Source organism: Erythrolamprus reginae, chromosome Z, assembly GCF_031021105.1.
Source record: "Erythrolamprus reginae isolate rEryReg1 chromosome Z, rEryReg1.hap1, whole genome shotgun sequence".
NCBI classification, from domain to species: Eukaryota; Metazoa; Chordata; class Lepidosauria; order Squamata; family Dipsadidae; genus Erythrolamprus; species Erythrolamprus reginae.
This window is the reverse complement of record NC_091963.1, coordinates 136,102,988-136,126,081: the sequence shown is the minus strand read 5'-3', so window position 1 is coordinate 136,126,081 and position 23,094 is coordinate 136,102,988. Positions and strand designations below refer to the sequence as shown.

General features: G+C 42.4%; 1 protein-coding gene across 2 annotated transcripts; it reads left to right on the top strand.

Annotated features, from left to right (window-relative positions):
• The first annotated feature begins 1,711 nt into the window (after positions 1-1,711).
• On the top strand, positions 1,712-21,595 carry LOC139154673 (ras-related protein Rab-35-like). Of its 2 annotated transcripts, XM_070729545.1 has the most exons (7): positions 1,752-2,630; positions 2,728-3,234; positions 15,418-15,468; positions 17,166-17,289; positions 18,074-18,198; positions 20,018-20,142; positions 20,305-21,595. In XM_070729545.1, the coding sequence occupies exons 2-7, from the start codon at positions 3,180-3,182 to the stop codon at positions 20,431-20,433; spliced, it is 609 nt and encodes a 202-aa protein (XP_070585646.1). In that variant the 5' UTR covers positions 1,752-2,630; positions 2,728-3,179; the 3' UTR covers positions 20,434-21,595. The 2 variants fall into 2 exon arrangements, with proteins under 2 accessions (XP_070585645.1, XP_070585646.1); XM_070729544.1 differs by having other exon boundaries at positions 1,712-3,234.
• Positions 21,596-23,094: the final 1,499 nt, after the last annotated feature.

The window sequence follows — 23,094 nt, the reverse complement described above, 5'->3', positions numbered from 1 at the left end:
ATTCCTGAGCTAGCATGATTGGCTCGGGAATTCTGGGAATTGAAGTCCATACATTTTGAAGCTGCTGAGATTGAAAAACATTGATATGGATTATTTGGACAGGTGGCAGGATGCCTCAGTCCCTAGGCAGGAGAAGGGTGGGGGGAGATTCTGAGCTAGGAATCCTTCCAGTGGCTTCTTCTGCCAAAAGTTAAAAGAATCTACTTTATTTCTGGTAATTTGGGGATGCACCTACCCTGCTTTCCCAGCAGTAAAGAGAGACAAACAATATGCTGCTGACTTGTGCCAAGTTTTTTTCTCCCCCTTTACAGTCTAGCCTTGGGATTTCCTTGTGGTCACCCATCCATTCAGATCCAATTCCACCCAACTGTTTGGAGAACAGCCAAGGTGCAATTCGAAAACCCGGGAGCAATCTTTTCTGCCAAGGGCTGCTCCAAATCCAGACACACCACCCCTACCCACACCCCCATTTGGAAATGTGACCCACAGTGTCTAGGCTGAGCGGCTACAAAGGAAGCTGCTGCGCCCTGCACAGCTGTGAAAAGGCGAAACCTGGTCCGGCGCCTCCTGTTTAGATGCAGCCAAATAAGACACACCCTGTAAGGTAACACACAAACGCGCGCGCTTAATTAATGCGTGCCACCTTCCTCTGGGTCTCATCCCTTCCCTTTCCCTCCAAACGACTTTTTAATTCCCCCCCCTCTCCCTTTGCCCCGTTTCTCCAGATCGTCGCTCTTTTATTTTTCACCCCGCTTTGTTCCCTCTATGGAACCTGTTGGCAAACCCACCGATCTCCTCCAAGCTGCCCTTCTCCGCATCCTCGCTGGGAGGAGCGGCATAAATCCGGGTTTTACGCCCCCTGGGACCCAACCTTGGCAGGCAGCCCCCCCCTTTCCCCACCCCGGCTGCTGCCATCCCTTAAGCTGTTTCCAGCCTCTAGATACGCGCGGTTCCCATTTCCCTGTAGACCGGGGATGGTAGTCATTGTAGTCCCCTTGGTCTACGAGCGGCTGGTTAGATCCCTGTTTACAGCATGCAGGCGTTTTAACGCTGGTCGGGCTGGATTATTGATTGATGGATTGATTTGATTTGATTTATAAACCGCCCCACTCATTCCGGACTCTTGAGTGGTGTACAACCTTAGAATGGAATGGAATGGAATTCTTTATTGGCCAAGTGTGATTGGACACACAAGGAATTTGTCTTGGTGCATAAGCTCTCAGTGTACATAAAAGAAAAAGATACATTGGTCAAGAATCATGAGGTGCAACACTTAATGATGGGCATAGGGCTCAAATAAGCAACGAGGAAACAATCAATATTAATAAAAATAAAAACAATATAAAAACAATTAAAACGGTTAAGAATAAAATCATTCATTCATTCTTGGCCGGAGCTAGGATTATGCGCGTCTGAATATATAAAAATATTGTATCCAATAAAAAAGAAATGTCTGTGTCTTTAATCCAGGCGCGCGGACACACAAACACATACACACACAAACACATACACACACACAGCCAATCTCTCTCTCTACCCCCTCTCCCCGCAAGGGGGCGTGCCCCGCGGCGCCTCCAAGCCCAGCCCCCTCTTTATTCTCTCCCCCTTGTGGCCCCGCCCAGCCCTCGGCCGCCGTCGCTAAGCACCGCCCATTATAACGAGGCGCCGCCCATTACGAGGCAACGCCCCGCCCCCTCGCTCTCCCTCCGCCTAGTTCGAATGCTCCTGTGGCGTTCCAACCGGGAAGCCTCGGCCGTAGGAGGGGACGAGGAAGGTGGGCAGGCAGGCAGGCAAGCGCGGGGCGGCAGGGGACCTGCCCGTCATCCGATTCCAGCCCAGAGCCGCGTCCGGCAGGGTACGAGGGAAGGAGGGAGGGAGGTCAGCAGCCTTCCACCACCGCCCGCCACCCGCGGGAGACCCGCCCAAGCCTTGCAGCTGATTCAGCGTTGAGCTCCTGGACTCCCGCCGCAATGTCTCCTGCAGGCCGCCTTGCGCCCGGCTCTTCTCCTCGTCTCCTTCATTGATTCCTGCAGCGGCGTTTTTCCTCCCTCCCTCCCTCCTTCCCTCCCTTCCATCTCTCTCTTGGCTTCTTTTCTCTGGGGGTGGGTGGGAAAAGAAGAGAGAGAGAAGGTAGTTGGGGAAACTTCGGTGACCCTTCTTCTTCCTCTTGGCCAAACCCTTTTGGGGAAACTCCCAGCCTGCTTGCCTCAGACCTCCGTTGGGTCTTTTGATTCCGCCCCAACTCCTAGTTTCTCCTTTAATTTTTTTTTTTTTTAAATCCCCATCGAATCATCTTCTCCTCCACCCCATGGCAAGGGAGCTTCTCTGATGCTGCTTGCTCCTTTAGATGCTGTACATTTATTTCCTGGAGGCAAGCGGATCCCTTTTGGGAATGGGGATCTAAATATCTCTCCTCCTTCCTTCCTGTCCTGCTTTTTGTTTCTAACAGTCAAGAATCATTGTTTTTAGAGGAGTCCAATCTTATTCCCTTTTGAAGGCTGGGATTAAAAGACTAAAGGGGAAAAAAATAAAAGGAAACGGGTTTTTCTTTCTTTCTCTGCCCCCTTTCCCCCCACTCTTATTTTTTGTTTTGTTCTCAGCTATATTTTATAAACTCCACGGCTTTTTTGGTAAGCCAGGAATTTTGGAGAAATACCAGCCCCCCTTCCCTTCCTATTGGCTCACAAACGTTTAACCTTTTCTGTTTGCTTCCCTTCCCACGACAAGCAAAGCCAAGATCTTAGCAAACTGTGATTCCGGTATTGGAGGACAAAACGCCAAGAACAATCAAACCTACGTCCCTACAGTTGTTTGGCAGAAGAAGAAACTGCTTCTCAAGGCACAAACTGGGCTGTGTTTCTCTGTCATTTGACCCCCAAGGGAAGGAGAAACATTTGGAAGGAAAAGGATTTTAAAAAATATATATATCTTCCCATCTTGGGGTTAAGTTACAAACATTTCCATGTTTTTTACAGTATTTTTTTTAAAGACTGAATTATTCACGGATTGACTCAAATTTCCCTTCCTCGGAAATTGTTGCAAATCTTTGAGGGCTATTTGGCCTGAGCGAGCTGCAATGGGGCTTTGAAGCCAATCCTGTGGGAAGTTGAGGAAAAAACCCTCCAGGGAGGAACCGAGTGCGAGATACAGCAGAGACGGAAGCTGTCCCAGCACCGTGAATGGCTGCCAAGGATTATGACCACTTGTTTAAATTGCTTATCATTGGAGATTCGGGTAAGAATGTTCGTTTTTTCATTGTCATCCCTCATTAATCTTATCTAACTCTGTCCTTCTGTAGTAATTAGATTTTCATCCTGCCTTGATTACTTTGTAAGTAACTCGAGGCAGAGAACGTCCACAATACAGGTAGTCCTTGACTTACAACAGTTTGTTTAAATGACTGTTCGGAATTGTAGTGGCACTAAAAAGAGTGACTTAATGACCATTTTTCACACTTATGACCGTTGCAGCAACTCTATGGTCATTTGATCAAAATTCAGATGCTTGGCAACTGATTCATATTTATGATGCAGTCCCAGGGGTCATGTGACCTTCTGACAAGCAGAGTCAAATGGGAAGACAGATTCACTTAACAACCATGTTGTTAATTTAACAACTGCAGTGATTCACTTGACCACTGTGGCCAGAACCACTTAACCACGTAAGATGGGTCAAAACTCACTTAACAAATGTTTCATTTAGCAAAAGACATTTTGGTTTCAATTATGGTTGTAAGTTGAGGACTACTTGTTCTTCTTTCCCTCCTCTTAGGCCGAGAGAAAGTGATTGGACCAAAGTCACCTAGTTAAACTGTTATATGACTAAGACAGAGGTAGAATTTATATTCTTTGATTTCTTGGACAGCACCTTAACCACTACACCAAACTGTCATCTTGTTGACTTCACCCCCCTCCTCCAAACAATTATTTCAACTGTTTTGCTGTCTCTTTTGTGAATTTTCAGATTTTCTAACACTCTTCAAGCTGTTATTCTTTTGCCATTTTCATTCTGAACGTTTAGCCTGGTTCTTTCCAATTTTTCTCCCTTCCTAGGCTTTTTTATGTCAATCTTTCACCTCCTTCCTCCAGTTCATTGTGGGCTGAATGCTCCCCTCCTTCCGTATATATAATCTCCTTCTTACCTGTCCTTTATCTTCCTTCTTTTGTTCTTCCCCACCCTTTCTGCCTCACGTTCATCCCTCCGGCCAGAATAAAGATCTACACAACTCTGAGAAGAAATAGGACCAACAACCTCCTTATCTTTATTTCTTAATTCTAGTTCTCTTGTCCTACAGTACTTTTCAGGAACCATAATTCTTTATAGCAGTCTCAACCGTGTCATCTTTAAGATGTCTGGACTTCAATTCCCAGAATTCCCCTCTTTGCATAGTATTCTGGGGATTGAAGTCCAAACATCTTAAGGCTACTACAGTTAAAAACTGCTCTATATATTCTACTGATTTACAGAAAGATTCACTAAATATGTTAAAGGCTGGATTTTATTTTTGCAACATATTATTGGTTTTCTTAGGACTTAATTCAATTTGTACAATTCCCAGCATCCTTTGGGCTGTAGTTTTCTCAACCCTGGAATATTTTCATTTGGCTTTAGTGATGAGGGAACAATTTTGGTAGTTTCCTCCCTATGATTTTTATTGTCTTGGGATATCATCTCCAAGTGGATGGCCTCCAGCCATGCTGGGACTATACAACCAGGCTAACTTTAATTCTGGAAGATGTAGTACAAGCATATCTGAAACTGAGAATGGGTAATTATCATTCCTCAAATTATTTATAATACTATTTCCTGCATTTATTAAATATATAGGTCATTTCCTGTGTAGTTATCTCAAAGCAGAGCACAAATGTAGAAATAAAACCTATTGCTGCATTAACATTTAAGGGTGACATTGCAATACATTAAAAAACTGGATAGCAAAATAAAGATGTGGGTGGAGAAGCAAAGTGGAAAATTAAGATTAAGGAGGATAGACTTTTCAATTTTCACTTGATTATAGCAGCCCTTTGACATTGGTCATGTGTTTCACATCCTGTTATATTCCTATAGCTCTCTACCTCAGGTTAAGCTGAATTTACTCAAAGATATTAGCCTTTAATCATGTATAGCAGGCATATCCAACTTTTTGCCTTGCCTAGGTCGCTGTAAGTGAATTCTTGCAAATAAAATATGTAATACAGTTAATAAGATGGCTTAGCAGTTAAATATGCTGAGCTTGACAGCCAGAAAGCTTATATCCTGAGTTTAAGATCTGAGCATTGTAGGATAAGGTGAGCTTATGTTATTTGTCCCAGCTCCTGACAACCTACAATTTCGAAAGCATGTAAATGCAAGTAGATAAATAGGTACCACTTCGGTGGAAAGGTCACAGGGCTCTGTGTGTCTTGATGGATAGTCATGTTAACGGAATGACCATAGAAGCATCTTTGGACAACGCCTAAGAAATGGAGATGAACACTTCCCTAGAGTTGACACAACTGGACAAGAGAAAACTTTTATAATGTATATAAAACCTAAATGATCTTGTGAGGCTGTATTACTAGGTGTTTAGGGCTGCATGCAGTCTGTGAGCCGCAGGTTAGCGATTCCTGATTGCACAGGATTGCACTGTTACTTTCTTTACGTGGACTTTTCAATTCTTCAGATATCTTAGATGTTGTCCCTCGACAGCCTCAGCCAGCTTGGCCAAACCAGAGACGGATTTATAATACAAAACATCTGGAAGGCGGCAGGTAGCATATGTTGGGGCAGAACCATTCCATTCAACTGGTCTGGTAAAAGTCCCGTCTTCCATTTTCCAGGCTGCATTTTGAGTTCTAGCATTCTTTGGCCGTAGCTTAAATAAAAGTTTGGCTTCCTGCTGAAGATGGAGCTGCCAATACAGAGAACTGGGGATTTGCTGGAGTGCACCTGCTGTGAAATAGGAGATGTTAGCATGGATGCGGAATTCCTCAGTTTAGGATGAATGATTCATACAGATAGTATTGCAGTTTGTAGACACGTTGTGGTCTCCCACAAACTGCTGACATCACACAGCTGCTTGGGAAGGTTTCAGAATGAGAATGGGATGGGAACTCTACCTTCCAGCTGACTCACTACAAAACCAAGAAGCAGAAAAGAAGACTGGTTGGAGCGGACCTGTCCAGTTGGGTCTGATCTCATCTTCCATGACTAGTACAGGTAGTCCTCAACTTACAACTATTTGTTAAGAGACCATTCAACAGCACTGGGAAAACAAAAAGACTTACAATAAGTCCTTGCATTTGCAAAATCCATATGGCCCTGTGAACAAAATCCAAGCACCTGGCAACCAACATATATTTATGACAGTTGCAGCATTGCAGGGTCATGTAATTAATCATCATTTTAACCCCCTTGACTGACGTTGGACAACCAAAATCAATGCAGCAAGTAGGATTTGCTTAACAACTGCACTATTCACTGAAGAATGCAGCAATTAATTTAATAACCATGGCAAAAAAAGTGTAAAAGTGAACGTGACTCGCCTTGTTTACAATAGAAATTCTGAAATCATTTGTGGTTATAAGTTGAGCACTGCCTATAGTACAATCGTACAGGAACATTTTCCTCTGAACCAGAGGTCTTCAAACTTGGCATTCAAGTTCAAATTCAAAATTCTGGGAGTTGAAGTTCACAAGTCTTAAAGTTGTCAAGTTTGGAGACCCCTGCTCTGAACAGTCACAGAGGTGTTGCAAACTGAACCTTTGTCTCTGCAGCAGTCTAATCCTGTGACAGAAGTGGATTATCTTCCTTAGTTATTATATTCTTCTTGACCATAGTGTTACCTCACGTGGTCTTGCTTCTCTTTCCAGCCAGAAAGGCCAGAGTGATGAAGATTTCAGCTCCTAGCTTTCTCTTCTTCCCCTTTGCAAGTGATGTGGCTTATCTTCTCTCTTTAGGACTTTGGAAAGTTTTAATGGCTCCCTCTGTTTGCTTTCTACACTTGATCAAACTGATTTTGAGATGGATCAAAGTAAGACTAGTAGAAGCAGCAATCTTGGTATTGCATTCACATAGGTTTCTGTGTATCCAAGAATCAGGGTTTGCTCCAATCTGGCAATCATTTCAATCAATTTTGCAGCTACTAAGATTGGTGGCTGAGCAGGGACAAAAATAGCCGGGGAAATGATTGAAGGCTGAGAAACCTGTCCTGTGGCAATTAGCAGAAGTGCTGATTTACCACCAGCTTATCAGGTACTTAGGAGCAGAAGGAAACAACAGCCAATGATTTAATAACCGGCCATCAACACCCCAATCAACAACTAAAAAGTCACACACAGCCAGGCACCATACAAATACTACAAATAGAATAACCCAAAGCATACATTTTGCTAGAGAGAAGTTCCCTGTGGATGGACTCCAGAACAAAATTGAAAGCTTGGTCCCAGTCACCGACCCAGATTGGATCCTGCAACATTATCCTGGAACCAGAGGTGGGTTCCTCCCCATTTGGACCGATTCACCCGAACTGGTAGCAAACCGCTGGTGATATCATGATGACACCATGGAATCAATTCATCTGGTAATTTTAAAAAAAATTGGGAGGGGGATTTTTCCCCCGGGTATTTTTTTCCTCTGTGCATGTGCAGAAGTCAACTTTCTGGCACTGTGCATGCGTCGCCTTCTTGTTTTCAGCTTTGTTGTTGTTGTTTGAATTTGTTCGGATTTTTCAGCACTGCACATGTGCGCGCGCCCATGCGGCTTTGCCACATGGCACGGGAGCAACCAAATCGGCAATGAGGTAAGTTAGAAACCACCTCTGCCTGGGACACATATATTTGCCTTCATTTGTGAAGAAATTGTTTCAGGATACAGTGGACGTGGACATGAATTCTCCGTCCGTTGAAAGTAGATTCTGGCTGCAGAAAAGATAAAATTTGACAAACTGTTTGATGGATAGATTGGCATGGTAAAAAGCTGGTGCAAAAAGCCTGTTGATCTATGGTGATCATATTTCAGTAGTGGAGGATCCCAGTTTGGTGGTGTGCCCTGGGATCTAGTTGGATCAGGTTGTTCCAAGTCATGTCTGATTTACAGAGGATTTTAGGATTTAAATGCCTAGTACAAATAGGCACTCTAAATCAGAGGGACCCACTAAGTTGTAGACTGAGAAGTATTTGGGGGCAGAAATAGGTTAACCTTATTAAAATGTATTCATTGGCAGATGGGGGCAAGGGTCTTCTATTCATGTGACAATTCACATAAATCATTATGTAAAGAATGTAAATTGGGTCACTGGCATCAGTTTTCATTGTTTTCATAATTATGTTATTGTGCTAATCAGTGTGGAAAATTGGTCTGGTGCATGTGAAGGCTGTTGAAAGAGTCTGAAAGAGGGCAGATATTTTAGAATATTAAATGTGGGTTGGGTGGGTCTTAGGTGGGTCTACAGCTTGTTTGAAAACTATTCAGTTTTGGCCACCATGATTTATAAAAGATGTTGAGAGCAATGTTCCCTCTAATTTTTTTTTTGGTGTGGGCGGAAAAGTATAGTGTCTGAGCGGCACGTTTTCATGCCTGAGCACCTGAATTTTTTTCACAGATGTCACCCAAGACAACAACAAAATCCGTGCTATTTGAAACCCAAAGTTATGTTTATTCAATGTACCCACATAATTAAAAATGCTCTATATCAGTATCACTTATAATACTGCAAGTCTGCATCTGCAATATTAAAATGCTGTATGGTATTTGGTGGCACAATTGAAGAGCTCCTGCTGTGCAGTAGGGAGAGGGGGAAGCAACTGGCTACCAATGGCTATGCAAACCTCAGCTGAAGTGAGTCATCAAGACTGCGCGGCTCTTGAAAGTCCTGTGCTAAAGTTTGATTTCCTGTGAGCGGCCGCACAGCTGCTCACCTTAGAGGGAACAGTGGTTGAGAGTCTGGAAAGTGTGCAGAGAAGAGAAACAAAGACGATTAGGGGACCAAAGGCTAAAACACATTAAGAATGGTTGCAGAAATTGGGTACATCTAGTTTAACGAAAAGAAGGACCAGGGGTGACATGGTAGCAGTGTTCCAGTATCTAAGGAGCTGCCACAAAGAAGAGAGGGTCAACCTATTCTCCAAAGCACCTGAAGGCAGAACAAGAAACAATGAATGGAAACTAATCAAGAGAGCCAATCTAAAAATAAGAATATCCTGATGGAACAATTAACCAGTAGAAAAACTTGCCTCTGGAAGTTTTGGGTACCATCACTGGGCAGTTTCAATAAGAGATTGGACAACAGTTTGTCTAAAGTGGCACAAAATTTCCTGCCTAAGCAGGAGGCTGGATTTGAAAACATGCTCCCTTGCAACTCTGTTATTCCATTAATTCAAAATTTGATTGCATATGAGTTAGAGAGATAAGACTGCCAAAATAAAAAATGTAACTGTAGAGTTTTCCATACTACTACTACTAGGTGTTACTCAATTCTGGCTGTTATTCAGCTGATCTATTTATCAAAATATTTTGATGTAGTGATGGAAACATCATCCCCAAATCAGTGTGTTCTTCACTGATACATCACTTTTAGTGTTGTGTTCCTTTCTGGGCCCCACATTTTAAAGATTCGGAGAAATTAAAGCAGATGCAGGAAAGGTTATGAGTAGTCCTTGACTTATGACCACAGTTGAGACTAGAATTTTGGTTGTAATTCCCAATGGTGATATGCTGAGGCTCCATGTGACCGAACCCAATTTTACAACCCTTTTATGGCAGTTGTTAAGTGGATTGTGTTGGTCATAAGTCCAAATCCAATTTTTGCCAGAAACCAGAAGAAACCAGCAAAAAGTGTCACAAATCATGTTCATTATCAAAGCATCAAAGATGGTAAAGGGCCTGGAGGCTAAAATGTATAAGGAATGATTAAAGGAACTAGGTATGTCTCGTCTAATGAAGAGAAGGACTAGGGGTGACGTGAAAACTGTCTTCCAGTAGTTGAGGGGCTGTCACAGAGAAGAGGATGTCCACTTATTCTCCCAAGCATCGGAAGGGCAAGACAAGGATAATGGATGGAGAATTATCAAAGAGAGAGAGCCAGCCAGGAACTAAAGAGAAGTTTCCTGACAAGAAGAACAATTAATTAGTGGAACAGCTTGCCTCATGAATTTATGTGTGCTCCATCACTGGAAGTTTTCAAGAAAAAATTGGACAGCTACTTGTCTAGAATGGTACAATAGTACAGGAACGGTCTCTTGCTTCAGCAGAGCCTTGGACAAAATATCTCCAATGTCCCTTCCAATTCTATGATTCTATGGATCTTGTTTGGCTAGATCAGGTGTAGGCAAAGTTGACCTGTGGACTTCAACTCCCAGAATTCCTGAGCTAGCATGATTGGATCAGGAATTCTGGGAGTTGAAGTCCACGAGTCATAGAAGAGCCAGCTTTGCCTACCCCTGGGCTAGACGGAAGAGACAAGTAACCGATAGGCCTTGGATAGTCTGCCCTTTGTTACTGACCCTGAGATGACAGTGATGGGAACTTGTTTCCATGTTAGATGAGGTAGGATTTGTAGGGGAAGAAAACCTCTCACTAAATCTTGGTTTAGAATTGTGTAGTTCTCGAGTTACAATTATTTGTTTAGTGAAGGTGTAACAGCACTGAAAAATTCTGTCTTGCCTAGCAACAGAAATTTGGGGCTCAATTGTGATCGAAGAGTACCTGTCCCAAATTTCCAGAAATATTTCTATCCCTCATGGCGGGAAGATATTTGTAGGAACCTTGTGAACAAATGTCTTCATCCATTGGGTTGGCCAGCCGGTTACAAGAGCTTCTCCATTCTCTTTCGCTTCACAGAAATGGACTTCAACTCCCAGAACCCACCAGTGAGCAATACAATTGCTTGAGATAGGATATTGCTACCTTTGGAAATCTGAAAGTTGAAGTCCACCCATCTTAAAGTGGCTGAGATTGAGAAACGTTGAAGCTGAAATCTTTAGGGGAAAACTTTCCTCTTTTTTTGTCACATGTAAGAAAACCTACATATTACATGAAAAACTATCCAGTGATTGTATTCATAAATAAGAAGCAGGAATATATAGAAACATAGAAGATTGATGGCAGAAAAAGACCTCATAGTCCATCTAGTCTGCCCTTACACTATTTCCTGTATTTTATCTTAGAATGAATATGTTTATCCCAGGCATCAATTCAGTTACTGTGGATTTACCAACCACGTCTGCTGGAAGTTTGTTCCAAGCATCTACTACTCTTTCAGTCAAATAATATTTTCTCATGTTGCTTTTGATCTTTCCCCCAACTAACCTCAGATTGTGTCCCCTTGTTCTTGTGTTCACTTTCCTATTAAAAACACTTCCCTCCTGAACCTTATTAAACCCTTTGACATATTTAAATGTTTCTATCATGTTCCCCCTTTCCCCTCTGTCCTCCAGACTACACAGATTGAGTTCATGAAGTCTTTCCTGATAAGTTTTATGCTTAAGATCTTCCACCATTCTTGTAGCCTGTCTTTGCACCCGTTCAATTTTGTCAATATCTTTTTGTAGGTGAGGTCTCCCGAACTGAACATAGTATTCCAAATGTGGTCTCACCAGCGCTCTATATAGCGGAAATACCAGATATAATAAACCACGAAGCTCTGGATCATTGGTTCTCAACCTTTCTCATGACCCCTTAATACAGTTCCTTATGTTGTGGTAACCCCCAACCATAAGTCTAGTGCCAATAGTTCCAACAGAGCTTTGGCAGGAAGATCAGAGGGAAACCCCCACTCTAAACGCCTGATTAGTTGGACTGTAAAAATACGTTCCATGGCACCAGAATAGACGCTTTAGTTCTTAACACGGTGGGGAATTTGTCTTTTGTCGTGGTCTTAGGCGACCCCTGTGAAATTTATTTATTTATTTATTTTATTAGATTTGTATGCCGCTCCTCTCTGTAGACTCGGGGCGGCTCACAACAGCAATAGAACAATTCATAACAAATCTAATAATTTAAAAACCTTTTAAAAAACCCCATTATTAATCAAACATACATATAAACATACCATACATAAATTGCATAGGCCCGGGGGAGATATCTCAATTCCCCCATGCCTGGCGGCAAAGGTGGGTTTTAAGGAGTTTACCGAAGGCAAGGAGGGTGGGGGCAGTTCTAATCTCTGGGGGGGAGCTGGTTCCAGAGAGTCGGGGCCGCCACAGAGAAGGCTCTTCCCCTGGGACCCGCCAAACGACATTGTTTAGTCGACGGGACCCGGAGAAGGCCAACTCTGGGTTGGTCGTTTGACCCCCAAAGGGGTCCCAGCCCCCAGGTTGAGAACCACTGATCTAGATAACCTAATTACTTCCATTTTCTTAATTCTAATAGGTACTAGGTCATAATAGTGCCAAAGAGAATAATTTTGTACAGTACCTTCACACAGCTTTGTGGTTAAGAGTGCTCGAACAAAGTATGAAGCTAATTGAAATTAAGTCTTATTTTTTATGAGTCTTGATTTCCTTACATGTATTTAACCCACAATTCTAATTTTGAGCATCCTGGGCAGCTTTTCTGTGTCTGGCTATGTCATGTACTATGAAAATAGGTTGCACATGTATACATACAGCTAACTCACATGGTGGGATACAGACGCCACAGACTCCTTTCCTGTTATGTGCTGACGTTTTTCCCCTTTGAGAGGAACAGAAAGGGATAGAAGAGGGCCATACAGCTGCAAAGCCGTTTTCCTCTACTTCTTGTTTCCCAGCTACCAAGTCTCTTTAAAAATTAACATGCCAGGGAGATAACAGAGATGGGGGTGGATGGAGAACAGCTGTCATGATCCCTTTTCATTTTAACTGGAGAACCTTTCTGAAAGTGAAATTATACGTGTTACAGAATGAATCTTTAGGTCAATTTTCCATTCAGGCAGTTTGCCCTTGTTCTAGTAACTTCCTGGCCTATTTTCTTATTTTGTTTTCTGAATGCCTCTAGCAAATTCTTTGCATTCCATGGCCTTTCGGCTTACTCCATCTTCATTAGACCATTTGGGAGAGCTGCTCCTTCACCTCCTTCCTTTTCTTAAAAGTTTGTTCTTCTGCAAACATTTGGTTTCTCCCGAGTCTGCTTGATATTTCTTTCTTTTGGCTCAGTAGCCCTATTTTGGCCTCCTTCCTGGTGGCATTCCTGCTAAATTCAGTGCTAGAAGGAGAATTAGATTTCAAAGATGGCCTCCATCGCTTTGAGTAGCTCAACATATTCTAGCATGTTCCGTTCCAGGTTTTTTTATCTTTGGCCATTTTCGGTGCTCAAGCTTAGAACTTGTGCCATCTGTATCTTGAATTGGTTTACAAAATGGATTACATGCTTAACCACATTGTGTGGAAAAAACCCGAAGCCATCTTAAGACAGAATAATTAAAGAGAACAATAAATAGCCAAGCTCTACATAGCTCAGTGAATATGTGATTCATACAGTGCCTAAGTTATAATATTGATATAAACTCGGTTTGATTTAGCGTGCTTCATGAAATCAATCAATTACAATAGGCAAACTGATTCCCTCAGCGTTCGCCCAGGTTTGTCTGGTGCACCAGTTGCGGCCCTATTTGGACCGGGAGTCATTGCTCACAGTCACTCATGCCCTCATCACCTCGAGGCTCGACTACTGTAACGCTCTCTACATGGGGCTACCTTTGAAAAGTGTTCGGAAACTTCAGATCGTGCAGAATGCAGCTGCGAGAGCAATTATGGGCTTCGCTAAGTATGCCCATATTACTCCAACACTCCGCAGTCTGCATTGGTTGCCGATCAGTTTCCAGTCACAATTCAAAGTGTTGGTTATGACCTATAAAGCCCTTCATGGCACCGGACCAGAATACCTTCGGGATCGCCTTCTGCCGCACGAATCCCAGTGACCGGTTCGGTCCAACAGAGTTGGCCTTCTTCAGGTCCCGTCGACTAAACAATGTCGTCTGGCGGGACCCAGGGGAAGAGCCTTCTCTGTGGCGGCCCCAACCCTCTGGAACCAGCTCCCCCCTGAGATTAGGATTGCCCCCACCCTCCTTGCCTTTTGCAAACTCCTCAAAACCCACCTCTTCCGTCAGGCATGGGGGAACTGAAACATCTCCCCCTTGCCCATGTTGTTTTGGTGTTTGATTGAGTGTGTGCTTGTTTTTTATATATTCTGGGGTTGTTTTTATGAATTTTTTAGCTTAAAATTGTAATTGGATTGGTGGGTATTGGATTTGTCTCTTTGTACTGTTTTGCCATTGTTGTGAGCCGCCCCGAGTCTGCGGAGAGGGGCGGCATATAAATCCAATAAATCTAATCTAATGTAATCCCTCCCCCCCCCCCCCCCCCCAATTAGTACAAGGATAGCCAACCTTGGCAACTTTTTTAAGACTTTATGGACTTATGGCTGACTGGAGAATTCTGGGAGTTGAAGACCACAAAATTGCCAAGGTTGCACTTCCTTGGTGTGTGGGGTGCACTCAGCCAACTCTAGTTTGTCGACAAACCAATAACAACAGGGTACTGAGGTATATTTAGTAAAACAATGCTAAAATGGCAGTTCAGTTGAATGTCACGTTGAATGACGTGGAGACCCAAGAGGCTCCTACAGAGCCAAAGGAAATCAGCTGACATACAAAGGGGCCTAGCTGGCTTGTGAAATCTGGGAAGAAAAACAGATTTCCGTCAGTGTGTTTATATGTGTGGGAGAGGGAGAGAGAGAGAGAGAGACGGCCTAGCCTACAGCCGAGATCAGCCAAGAAAACTTGCGCTGCGGAACTCAGTCTTGGCTTATCTCCCACTGCAGCTGTAAAGACTGAAGATGCAGTTGTGTACTCTCAACCTTCACAGGAAGAGTGGGGTCTGATCAAGGAGCTATGGGGAAGGAAAGGAAAAGTTAGTTGATCTCCAGGGTTATGTCAACAGGTGACCTCAGAAGAGAGAATTTCTATCCCGTGACATCTGTGGTCCCACCCTTGTTAGGTGGCTTGATTACTTTAAGCCAAGGTATCGAGGTGTGCCTTCCATTTTCTTCCTGCTCACAACCTTTCAGCTTCCTATTTAGAAGCAAAAAAATTGTGACTATTCAGCATTCCACCGGTCCAATTATTATTATTATTATTTATCCGGTGTTCTCACCACTGCCTGAAAGTTCACATCCACGTCCTGGCAGATAATCCGCAACCTCCGATGCCCCCCTCCCCCCAAAACTGTGCAATCCTGTAGTTTTACCCCCTCCTCCTCCTCCTTGTAGTAGGACACAATAGGTTGAGACAGGAGTGGCTCTTTCTGAATAAATACTCCACGGTTGTTTGCTTTGGGCGGGAAGCTTCTCAGCAGCTTTGTCGAGGGCCATCTGTTGCATCAGAAGCAGTTGATAAATGAAGGGGAGGATTAAACTCTCATTTTGAGTTTGTGTGATTTGTTCCTTTTGTTTCCTGTCCAGGGGTTGGCAAAAGTAGCCTTCTGCTCCGATTTGCAGATAACACCTTCTCAGGTAAGGAACTGCCTCCCGCGATGATGATCATTGGATGGGTTGGGAATCCTAATTCTTGCCGTACACCAAAAATGCTTTCAATTTCATCCAGGCCAAGCATCTTTGGCTAAGATGGATTCTTGGATTTAACATCTTATCTTTAAAAACAGTTGCACAATTGTAATTGGCCCACTACAGAAGAACATTTTAATGCAAAGATGCAAAACAAAACAAAAAAAGGGATGGCTGTGCTGATCCATGAAATGTAAAACAAAACAAAAAACCACACACACAATGTCCAACTGGGCAATTAGGAACAAAAATTCCACAAACGAGCATGTGAGTTTCCTGGAGATTTTGCTTAGGTCTTTTCCAAAGAATGTGGAATCTCGCTCCTCTCTTTGTGGCACTTTAATTGATCATAATAATGATATTGCCCAATTGGGGATTGGGGATTTAATTTACACAATGTTCCTTTATTCAGTTTGTAAAAGATGTAAATGGTGCTTTCTTCTCTAATTAAATGTGTTTGTGGGCTGATTGTGTTTCTCTGCTAGTAATGCTGTAATTGAATCCTCGCTGCTATGTTTTTGTAGAGTATTGCAACATAAATTCTTTTCAAAATAAATTCCTTCTCTTTTGTCCCTCCCTCCTCCCTTGGTTGAGTTGCTTTTTTTCCATTTTATTTGGCTTGTTTTCAGTGTGCAAAGTCAGATCATAATTTGCCAGTTGGCCAAAGCGTTGATTAAATGACCAGGGGGAAAAATCTGCCAAAAACGCAGGCTGTATTGATTCTGAGCAAAATTGCTGTATTTTTCCTGTTACAAATCAGTTGCGGCTGTAACTGATATTAGAATCCTGTAAATTCTAAGAATATTATATCCCTTTTCCCCCACTGATTTATTCACTGGGTCCTTGACTTACCATGCATTTACTGACTATTCCACTGAAAAAAATTACAATAGTTTACAGTTGGTCCTCATGCTTGCAGCTGTTGCAACATCCTAATGACACATCATCACAATTACTTGTCATCAGCAACATTTACATTTGCAGCAGCATGAGGTCATATGAACACCCAGCTGTTTTCCAACAAGTAAAGTCAATGGGGGAAGATGGATTTGTCAAATAACTGTACGATTCACTTAACAACTATATTATTATTATTATTATTATTAATTAGATTTGTATGCTGCCCCTCTCCGAAGACTCGGGGCGATTTTGATTTCCTTACACCAGTCCTTCTCAAATAGTGGGGTGCATGTGACCCCAGGGAACATATGTTGTCCCTCTTGATCGATTCCCCCATATGGGGAGTGTTTTCCCAGTTATACATTGCTCCGAGTCCGGAAGAGAAGGTGGCCAGGTGAGGCAGGGTGGCTGCGTGGGTTTTTGTTGTTCTTGGCGGGCACCCCGGTAGCCATTCACACCAACGGCATGGTGTACCTGCTGCTGGACAGGGAGGAGCATCCTCTGCAGCTGGGCAAAAGCTTTGAACAGCACCCTAAAGCCTCATTCACACCATTTGCTCTGACCCTTAACAATCCTGGCCACTGTTTCCCCCCCCCCCCCTTAATAACAACAATATTGGATCACTCTTCTTTTTTGCAATAATGCATCATAACATTTAGCTTTAATATTTCTGAGTTTGTGCAATAAATTATACCGTTTTTCCGATTCCTTTAATTCTTTCTTCTTTCTTCCCTGTGTCTCTCTAGGTAGCTATATCACAACAATTGGGGTAGATTTCAAAATCCGAACACTAGTGATCAATGGAGAAAGAGTGAAGCTTCAAATCTGGGATACAGCTGGACAGGAACGGTTCAGAACTATTACCTCCACGTAAGTCCAGGACGCAAGCTGAATGGAAATGGTCTGAATGCTGAAGAATGGGGATAAATTGATGAGAAGCCTGTGAAAAGGCCAGGGAGAGAGCCTGGGTATTAATTAACTAGAGGGCAGTAAGCAATCTTTTCAGTTTTAAAATTTTACAGGATAAAATAAATCCAGGTCAACTTACGACTAGTTGAGTCCAGAATTTATGTTGCTAAGTGAGGCAGTTACTAACTGAGTTTTGTCCCATTTTACGACTTTGCTTGCCATAGTTGTTAAGTGAATCACTGTAGTTATTAAGTTAGTAACATGGCTGTTAAATGAACCTGGCTTCCTCAATGACTTTGCTTGTCAGAAAGCCATAAAAAATAATCACATGACCCTGGCACACTGCAACCATATAAATTGTGACTCAGTTGTCAAACATCTGAATGTATATCATGTGACTATGAGGAAGCTGCAACAGTCGTAAGGGTGAAAAATGGTTATGTCACTTTTTTCAGTGCTGCTGTAATTCAGAACGGTCACTAAATGAAGTGAAATTGAGGACTACCTATACTTGGACAAGATTCTAGCCATTTAATTTTTTTAATTATTATTGTGGTATTTTAATATTGAAGGGTGTCTTCCCTTCTGAGGTTTTATGGATACCTTAGGGCTAATCACTACACCAAATTTAAATCTTGGTGGAGCTACAGAACCATTTTGAAATCTACCGCTGAAGGGAAGAAAAAGTGGGACTTAATGAATTTTCTCTGTTCAAAACATGTCATTTCATTTTCTTTGGGCGCAGGTATTATCGCAATACTCATGGTGTCATCATTGTTTACGATGTGACAAACGCCGAGTCCTTTGTTAATGTCAAACGTTGGCTGCATGAAATTGGGCAAAACTGTGACAATGTGTGCAAGATTTTGGGTGAGTGGTTTTGTTACCAACCTGTCTTCCCTTCGTCTTTCAGTTCAGTGGCTATTGGCCAAGATTGTGTGTCTTTGTGATTCTATCACGTTACGTTGGAACCTGATCAGGATAATAGAAATACAGTACAAGATGTTTTTTTCCAATAGGTCTTATTCATACTTGAAAGAGAAATGGGTTGTATGTACTCCATGGTGTCCTGTTCTTTTCTCATAGGCAATGAGATATTTTTCTATTTCAGGAATATCCAGTCTAGAAAAGTATATTCAGATGATTGATGTTTCACAATTGCTTAATTCTTCTTAGTTGCTCTAGAAACAAACATAACTCCAGAGATATCTTATTGAAGGTCAGCTAGGGAAACCTGATATAGTCTTTATTTATTTATTGCAATAGAATCATTGGATTTGAGCTGCTAGGGTTGCATCTAGGAACAGGGCAGGTGCTATTGTGCTTCCACCTTACTTGCATTTCAGATTATGAAGTGCTGAGTTGGGCCATTTGAACAAGATTTTGATTGGAGAAAGTATTCTATCGTGGCTTGGTACATTTTGGTACAGGGAATGTTCCAGCTACTTTATGTTGGAATTACAATCCCCACAAACATGTTAGTTAGGGCTAGTGTAGGCTCTGGGCATTGTTTATAGTGATAGGAGGAATAATATACTGAGATACTTGCAGGGTGATATCGTAGTGGGTGTTTGAGGGTTGAAGATAAGCTAGCTAATGCTTGGTTGAAGCCAATCAACTGAACATTTGTCACATGCCTGTCACTTTGATATGAGCGATGGCTTATGACAAAAAAGCATTGTGGCTTACTGACTGTGGGACAATTCTTTCTTTATCTGATACACTGCCAGCTATGAAAATCTGCCAGCGGGTTTATAAAAGGGTAAAATAAAAATTCAGCTGAGACATTGACATAGAACTAAACACAATGATTGCGATTCCTAGAGAAGAAAAGCAATAGGAATCCATTGTATTTTTTATCTCGCCATTCCCTAAAAACTCAACTGTAATAAAGATGAATATATAGAAAATTGATCTAAACAAAATTAAGTTAGGGTTTTTTAGAATCACACCGAACCACTTGGCTTTATCCAAGTGATGAAGAAGTAATCAATCATCCGTTGTGGATTAGAAAGCCAAGTAAATATGGAACTTTGGCTTTGCCTCCTGCAAAAAAAATGAAAGACTTTAGCTGGGATTAATTCTTGCTTTGTTTGCTGTATTGTTCTCTGGTGAGACAAACCAAAACCCAGTATTTGTAGATCATTTGATCAAAGTATGAATGGCTGGTTACCACATCCACTCTAATGAGTGAGAAGGAAGATTTCTTAATGAATCAGTCTTCCATCTAAAGTGATTAGTTCACAAAATTAATGTGTAAGACCAAAGATGTACTCTTTGACATTATCTGTTGTGCCTTGGGAGACATCAATGTTGGGGCATTTATTTGAACAACATGCTGCGCCACTGGACTATTATTATTATTATTATTATTATTATTATTAATTGGATTTGTATGCCGCCCCTCTCCGCAGACTCGCTGTTTTTGTGATGAAATTATTTTGCACACATACAAATTTTAAAAAAACCACAACTCACTGCAGAAATCATTAAAAGGAGCCAGGTTGAGCTGCTTAAGATTAGGGGGAGGACTATAGCCTCTAATAATTGGTCTTAAGATGTCTTAGGTTCAAAATGGAGACACAGCATTCCCGAATTATCTGCTACTTGGGCAGAATGTATCATATATTAAAGGATTTGGGTTGCTTTATTTTTGTTCTAATTCTCTTCTCCCATCCACTCAAATCAGTGGGTAATAAATGTGAGGACCTGTCCCGAAAGCAAGTAGAGACTGCTGATGCCCGTCGGTTCAGTGAGCAAATGGGAGTGCGGCTTTTTGAGACCAGTGCTAAGGAGAACCTCAACGTTGAAGAGGTATTGGAAGAGGTGGTTAGGAGGGCAAAGGTGGGAAGGGAAACTGAAGCCTTCGGTGCTTCAAGAGGGGATGGATGAAGTTTTGGACTTGGGGGGGGGGGGAGGATCAACCTGGTAAGAAAGGTTATTCAGTCCCCTTCCCCTTGTATATTCCATCCGTAGATGTTCAATGCCATTACCAGCATGGTGCTCCGAACAAAACAGGAAAACCTGGCACGAAGGCAACAGCAGAACGAAGTTGTCAAAATCAACAAGCCCAAAAAGAAGCCTTCGGTCAAGAAATGCTGCTGAAGAGGCAGCCCCTAGAGATACCTCTTCCTTCTGGAGGGGAGATGATGAACTGTGGAGAATTGTATGGGTGAAAATCGTGGCTCATATGATGTTGGGCAGAGGTGCTTCTGGATCTTGGCTGGAAGGGCAGGAGAACCAGTATGAATCCTCCTATTTTCTGTTTCTCTTTGCTGGGGGAAGTCGAGTTGTGGGGATAGAAACACTGCGTCCCCTGCCTGCTGATAGATTGGGGAGGTTGTAGGTTGTACTTACAGAGAGGGGGTGGGGGTGGGAAGTACCGAGCAGCATTAAAAAAAAAAAAGACTACTGAAACAAATCATTAAAGTGAATAAAATAAAGAGGATGTGGGGCAAAGCTGAGCCCAAGGAAATTGTCCTTCTCCCCATAACTGAAAAAAAAAAGCCTTTCTCTACAACTTTGCATACTTTCATTTTATTTCTTCATTTGTAGTCTGATGGAACACAACTGGTATTCAAATTTAAGCTCTGGTAAGAAAGCTGCAGGTTGAGGGAGAAGGTGGGCATTATTTTGGAGCAAGCTCTTTCATGCTCTGGAGCTGTGCCTCTGTTTATACAATAATAGGAGGAAGAGGAAGAAAAACGAGCAAAATGTGCCAGAATTTCCCTGCCCATAGTATTAGGAGTTTTCCTTCTCATCTCTCTCTAGGACTTGTTCTGATTATGGAGGAATGGTTTAGGACCAAGCTACACTGCTCTTCCCTTAGGGTTTGAATCTCTTCATTAGCCCTGTCCTTCAATCCAGATGTTGGGAGAAAATAGCCAACTGTGTCCATGTGGTGGGTTTGAAAAAGGACTTCCTAACCTTTGCAGCTATAATTGGGATACCATTCAGTCATTCCGGTTTACCTCCCGAAACTGAGGAATAAAATAAGAAATGGCGGCATAAACTTTAATATAGGAATATGAAATTATGTCCTGATTCAGCTGATAAGTTGCCAACTTATGATTCCTAACTTTGGTATAACAGAGACTGTCCCCTTTCCACATTGGGACCCTCTGTGCAATTTATTTGATTAAATAATTATTTTATAGTCATCCAACTCTGTAGATAACTAAAACATCTCATTTTAACTCACTGCTAATGGCATCAGACTTGTTAAGGATATACCACTATTCAATAAAGACATTTAGATATAAAAAAATTCTGCTTCTTTTATTTCCTTGTTACACCCACTCCCTAGGTACCAACAGGAAGAGTTCATCATGCCAGCTTCTCTCAAATAACATTTGGCAACGCAAAAGTTTCCAGTTCTCTTTATCGAAGCAAAAAGTCAAGGGGAAAAAACCCTTACAATTCTTCCAACTTCAATAGACATTTTAAAAAAAGTGTTTATAAAGAATAAAAGAAGTGGCTAGAATATATTATTCCACCATGGCGGCATTCATCATTTTCAGCCAGTTCCAACGGTCACCTGGTATACCCAAATATGGGAGGGAACATACTGCTTCTTTTTGTCTAACAAGGCAAGCAGCCAAAGTTCGAAATCTAGAAGAGTATTGCTAGCTAATGAGGTCTAAATCATTTGAAATAGATCTATACTAGTCTCCCTTTATTTATCAGTTCTTTGCAAGTTTTTGTGTATATGTATATATGCATATATGTATACACACACACATGGGAAACTATATTTTCACTTTTAAATAAGCAATCAGCAAATGCTTTTTTTATTATTTATTCATTCATTCATTCATTCATCCATCCATCCATTCTACTTCTATGCCACCCAATCCTGAAGGACTCAGGGCGGCTTACAACAGTGATAAAAAATACAATAAAATAGATACAAAGATGAAAGTTGAACATTTCTATACTAAAACATTATAAAATGAAACCCCATAAAGATTTTAAAAAACAGTCACTATCATACACATGCACACCATTCATAAAAGTGGCCATTTAGAGCAGACCTGGGCAAGGGGTGGCCCACAGGCCGCATCCGGCCCAACCGCTGTCTGTGACCGGCCCGCCCGCGACCGGCCCGCCATAGCAGGCCCTCCCACCTTCACACACACACACACAAACACACACACCCCGCTTTTTGAGGCAGGAAATGGCTCGGCCATTCACGTAGCCCGTCTTTTCTGGGGACATTTTTTTTATTTTGCGGGAGATAACGCCGGCTGCCATCCAGGTGGTGAGCTTTCAGCCCTAGCCTGGGTGTATATGTGTGTGTGTGGGAGAAAGGACTGGGTGCTTTGCCCCGTGCAGAAGCGAGAGTCGGAATTCTGCGAAGGAGGAAGGAACCAGGTAGCCAATCAGAGAATCGGGATCGGAATTTCTTTTTTCTTTTTTTAATCCCCCCTTTCATCTTCCCAGCTGGGATGGACGAGTCCATTTTTGCTTTGGGGGGGAGAAAGAATGGAAGCGCCCTGAGGGACTTAGGTGGTTGATCTGCGAAGGCGGATGGGGGGGAAATTTCTGGGAGGGGGGAGGCCTGGAGTGCAGTGTTACAAAGCGGAGCCCGTGGAGCCCTGAGTTGATCCCCATTCCCCCTCCCCGGCAGGCGGGGCAGGAGGAATTGTCTAATCCGGCCCAAGAGTGTCCAAGCTTGGTCGCTTTTAAGACTGGAGAATTCTGGGAGTTGAAGTCTTACAAGTGGCCAAGCTTTGACAGCCTTGGATTAGATCAGAAGTCCACTTT

Bases quoted from the DNA above. Each gene is read 5' to 3' on its own strand.
- LOC139154673 (XM_070729544.1), top strand. From the start codon at position 3,180: ATGGCTGCCAAGGATTATGACCACTTGTTTAAATTGCTTATCATTGGA. The intron at 15,469-17,165 runs GTAAGGAACTGC...GTGTCTCTCTAG, and splicing joins TGCAGATAACACCTTCTCAG to GTAGCTATATCACAACAATT. The intron at 20,143-20,304 runs GTATTGGAAGAG...TTCCATCCGTAG, and splicing joins AGAACCTCAACGTTGAAGAG to ATGTTCAATGCCATTACCAG.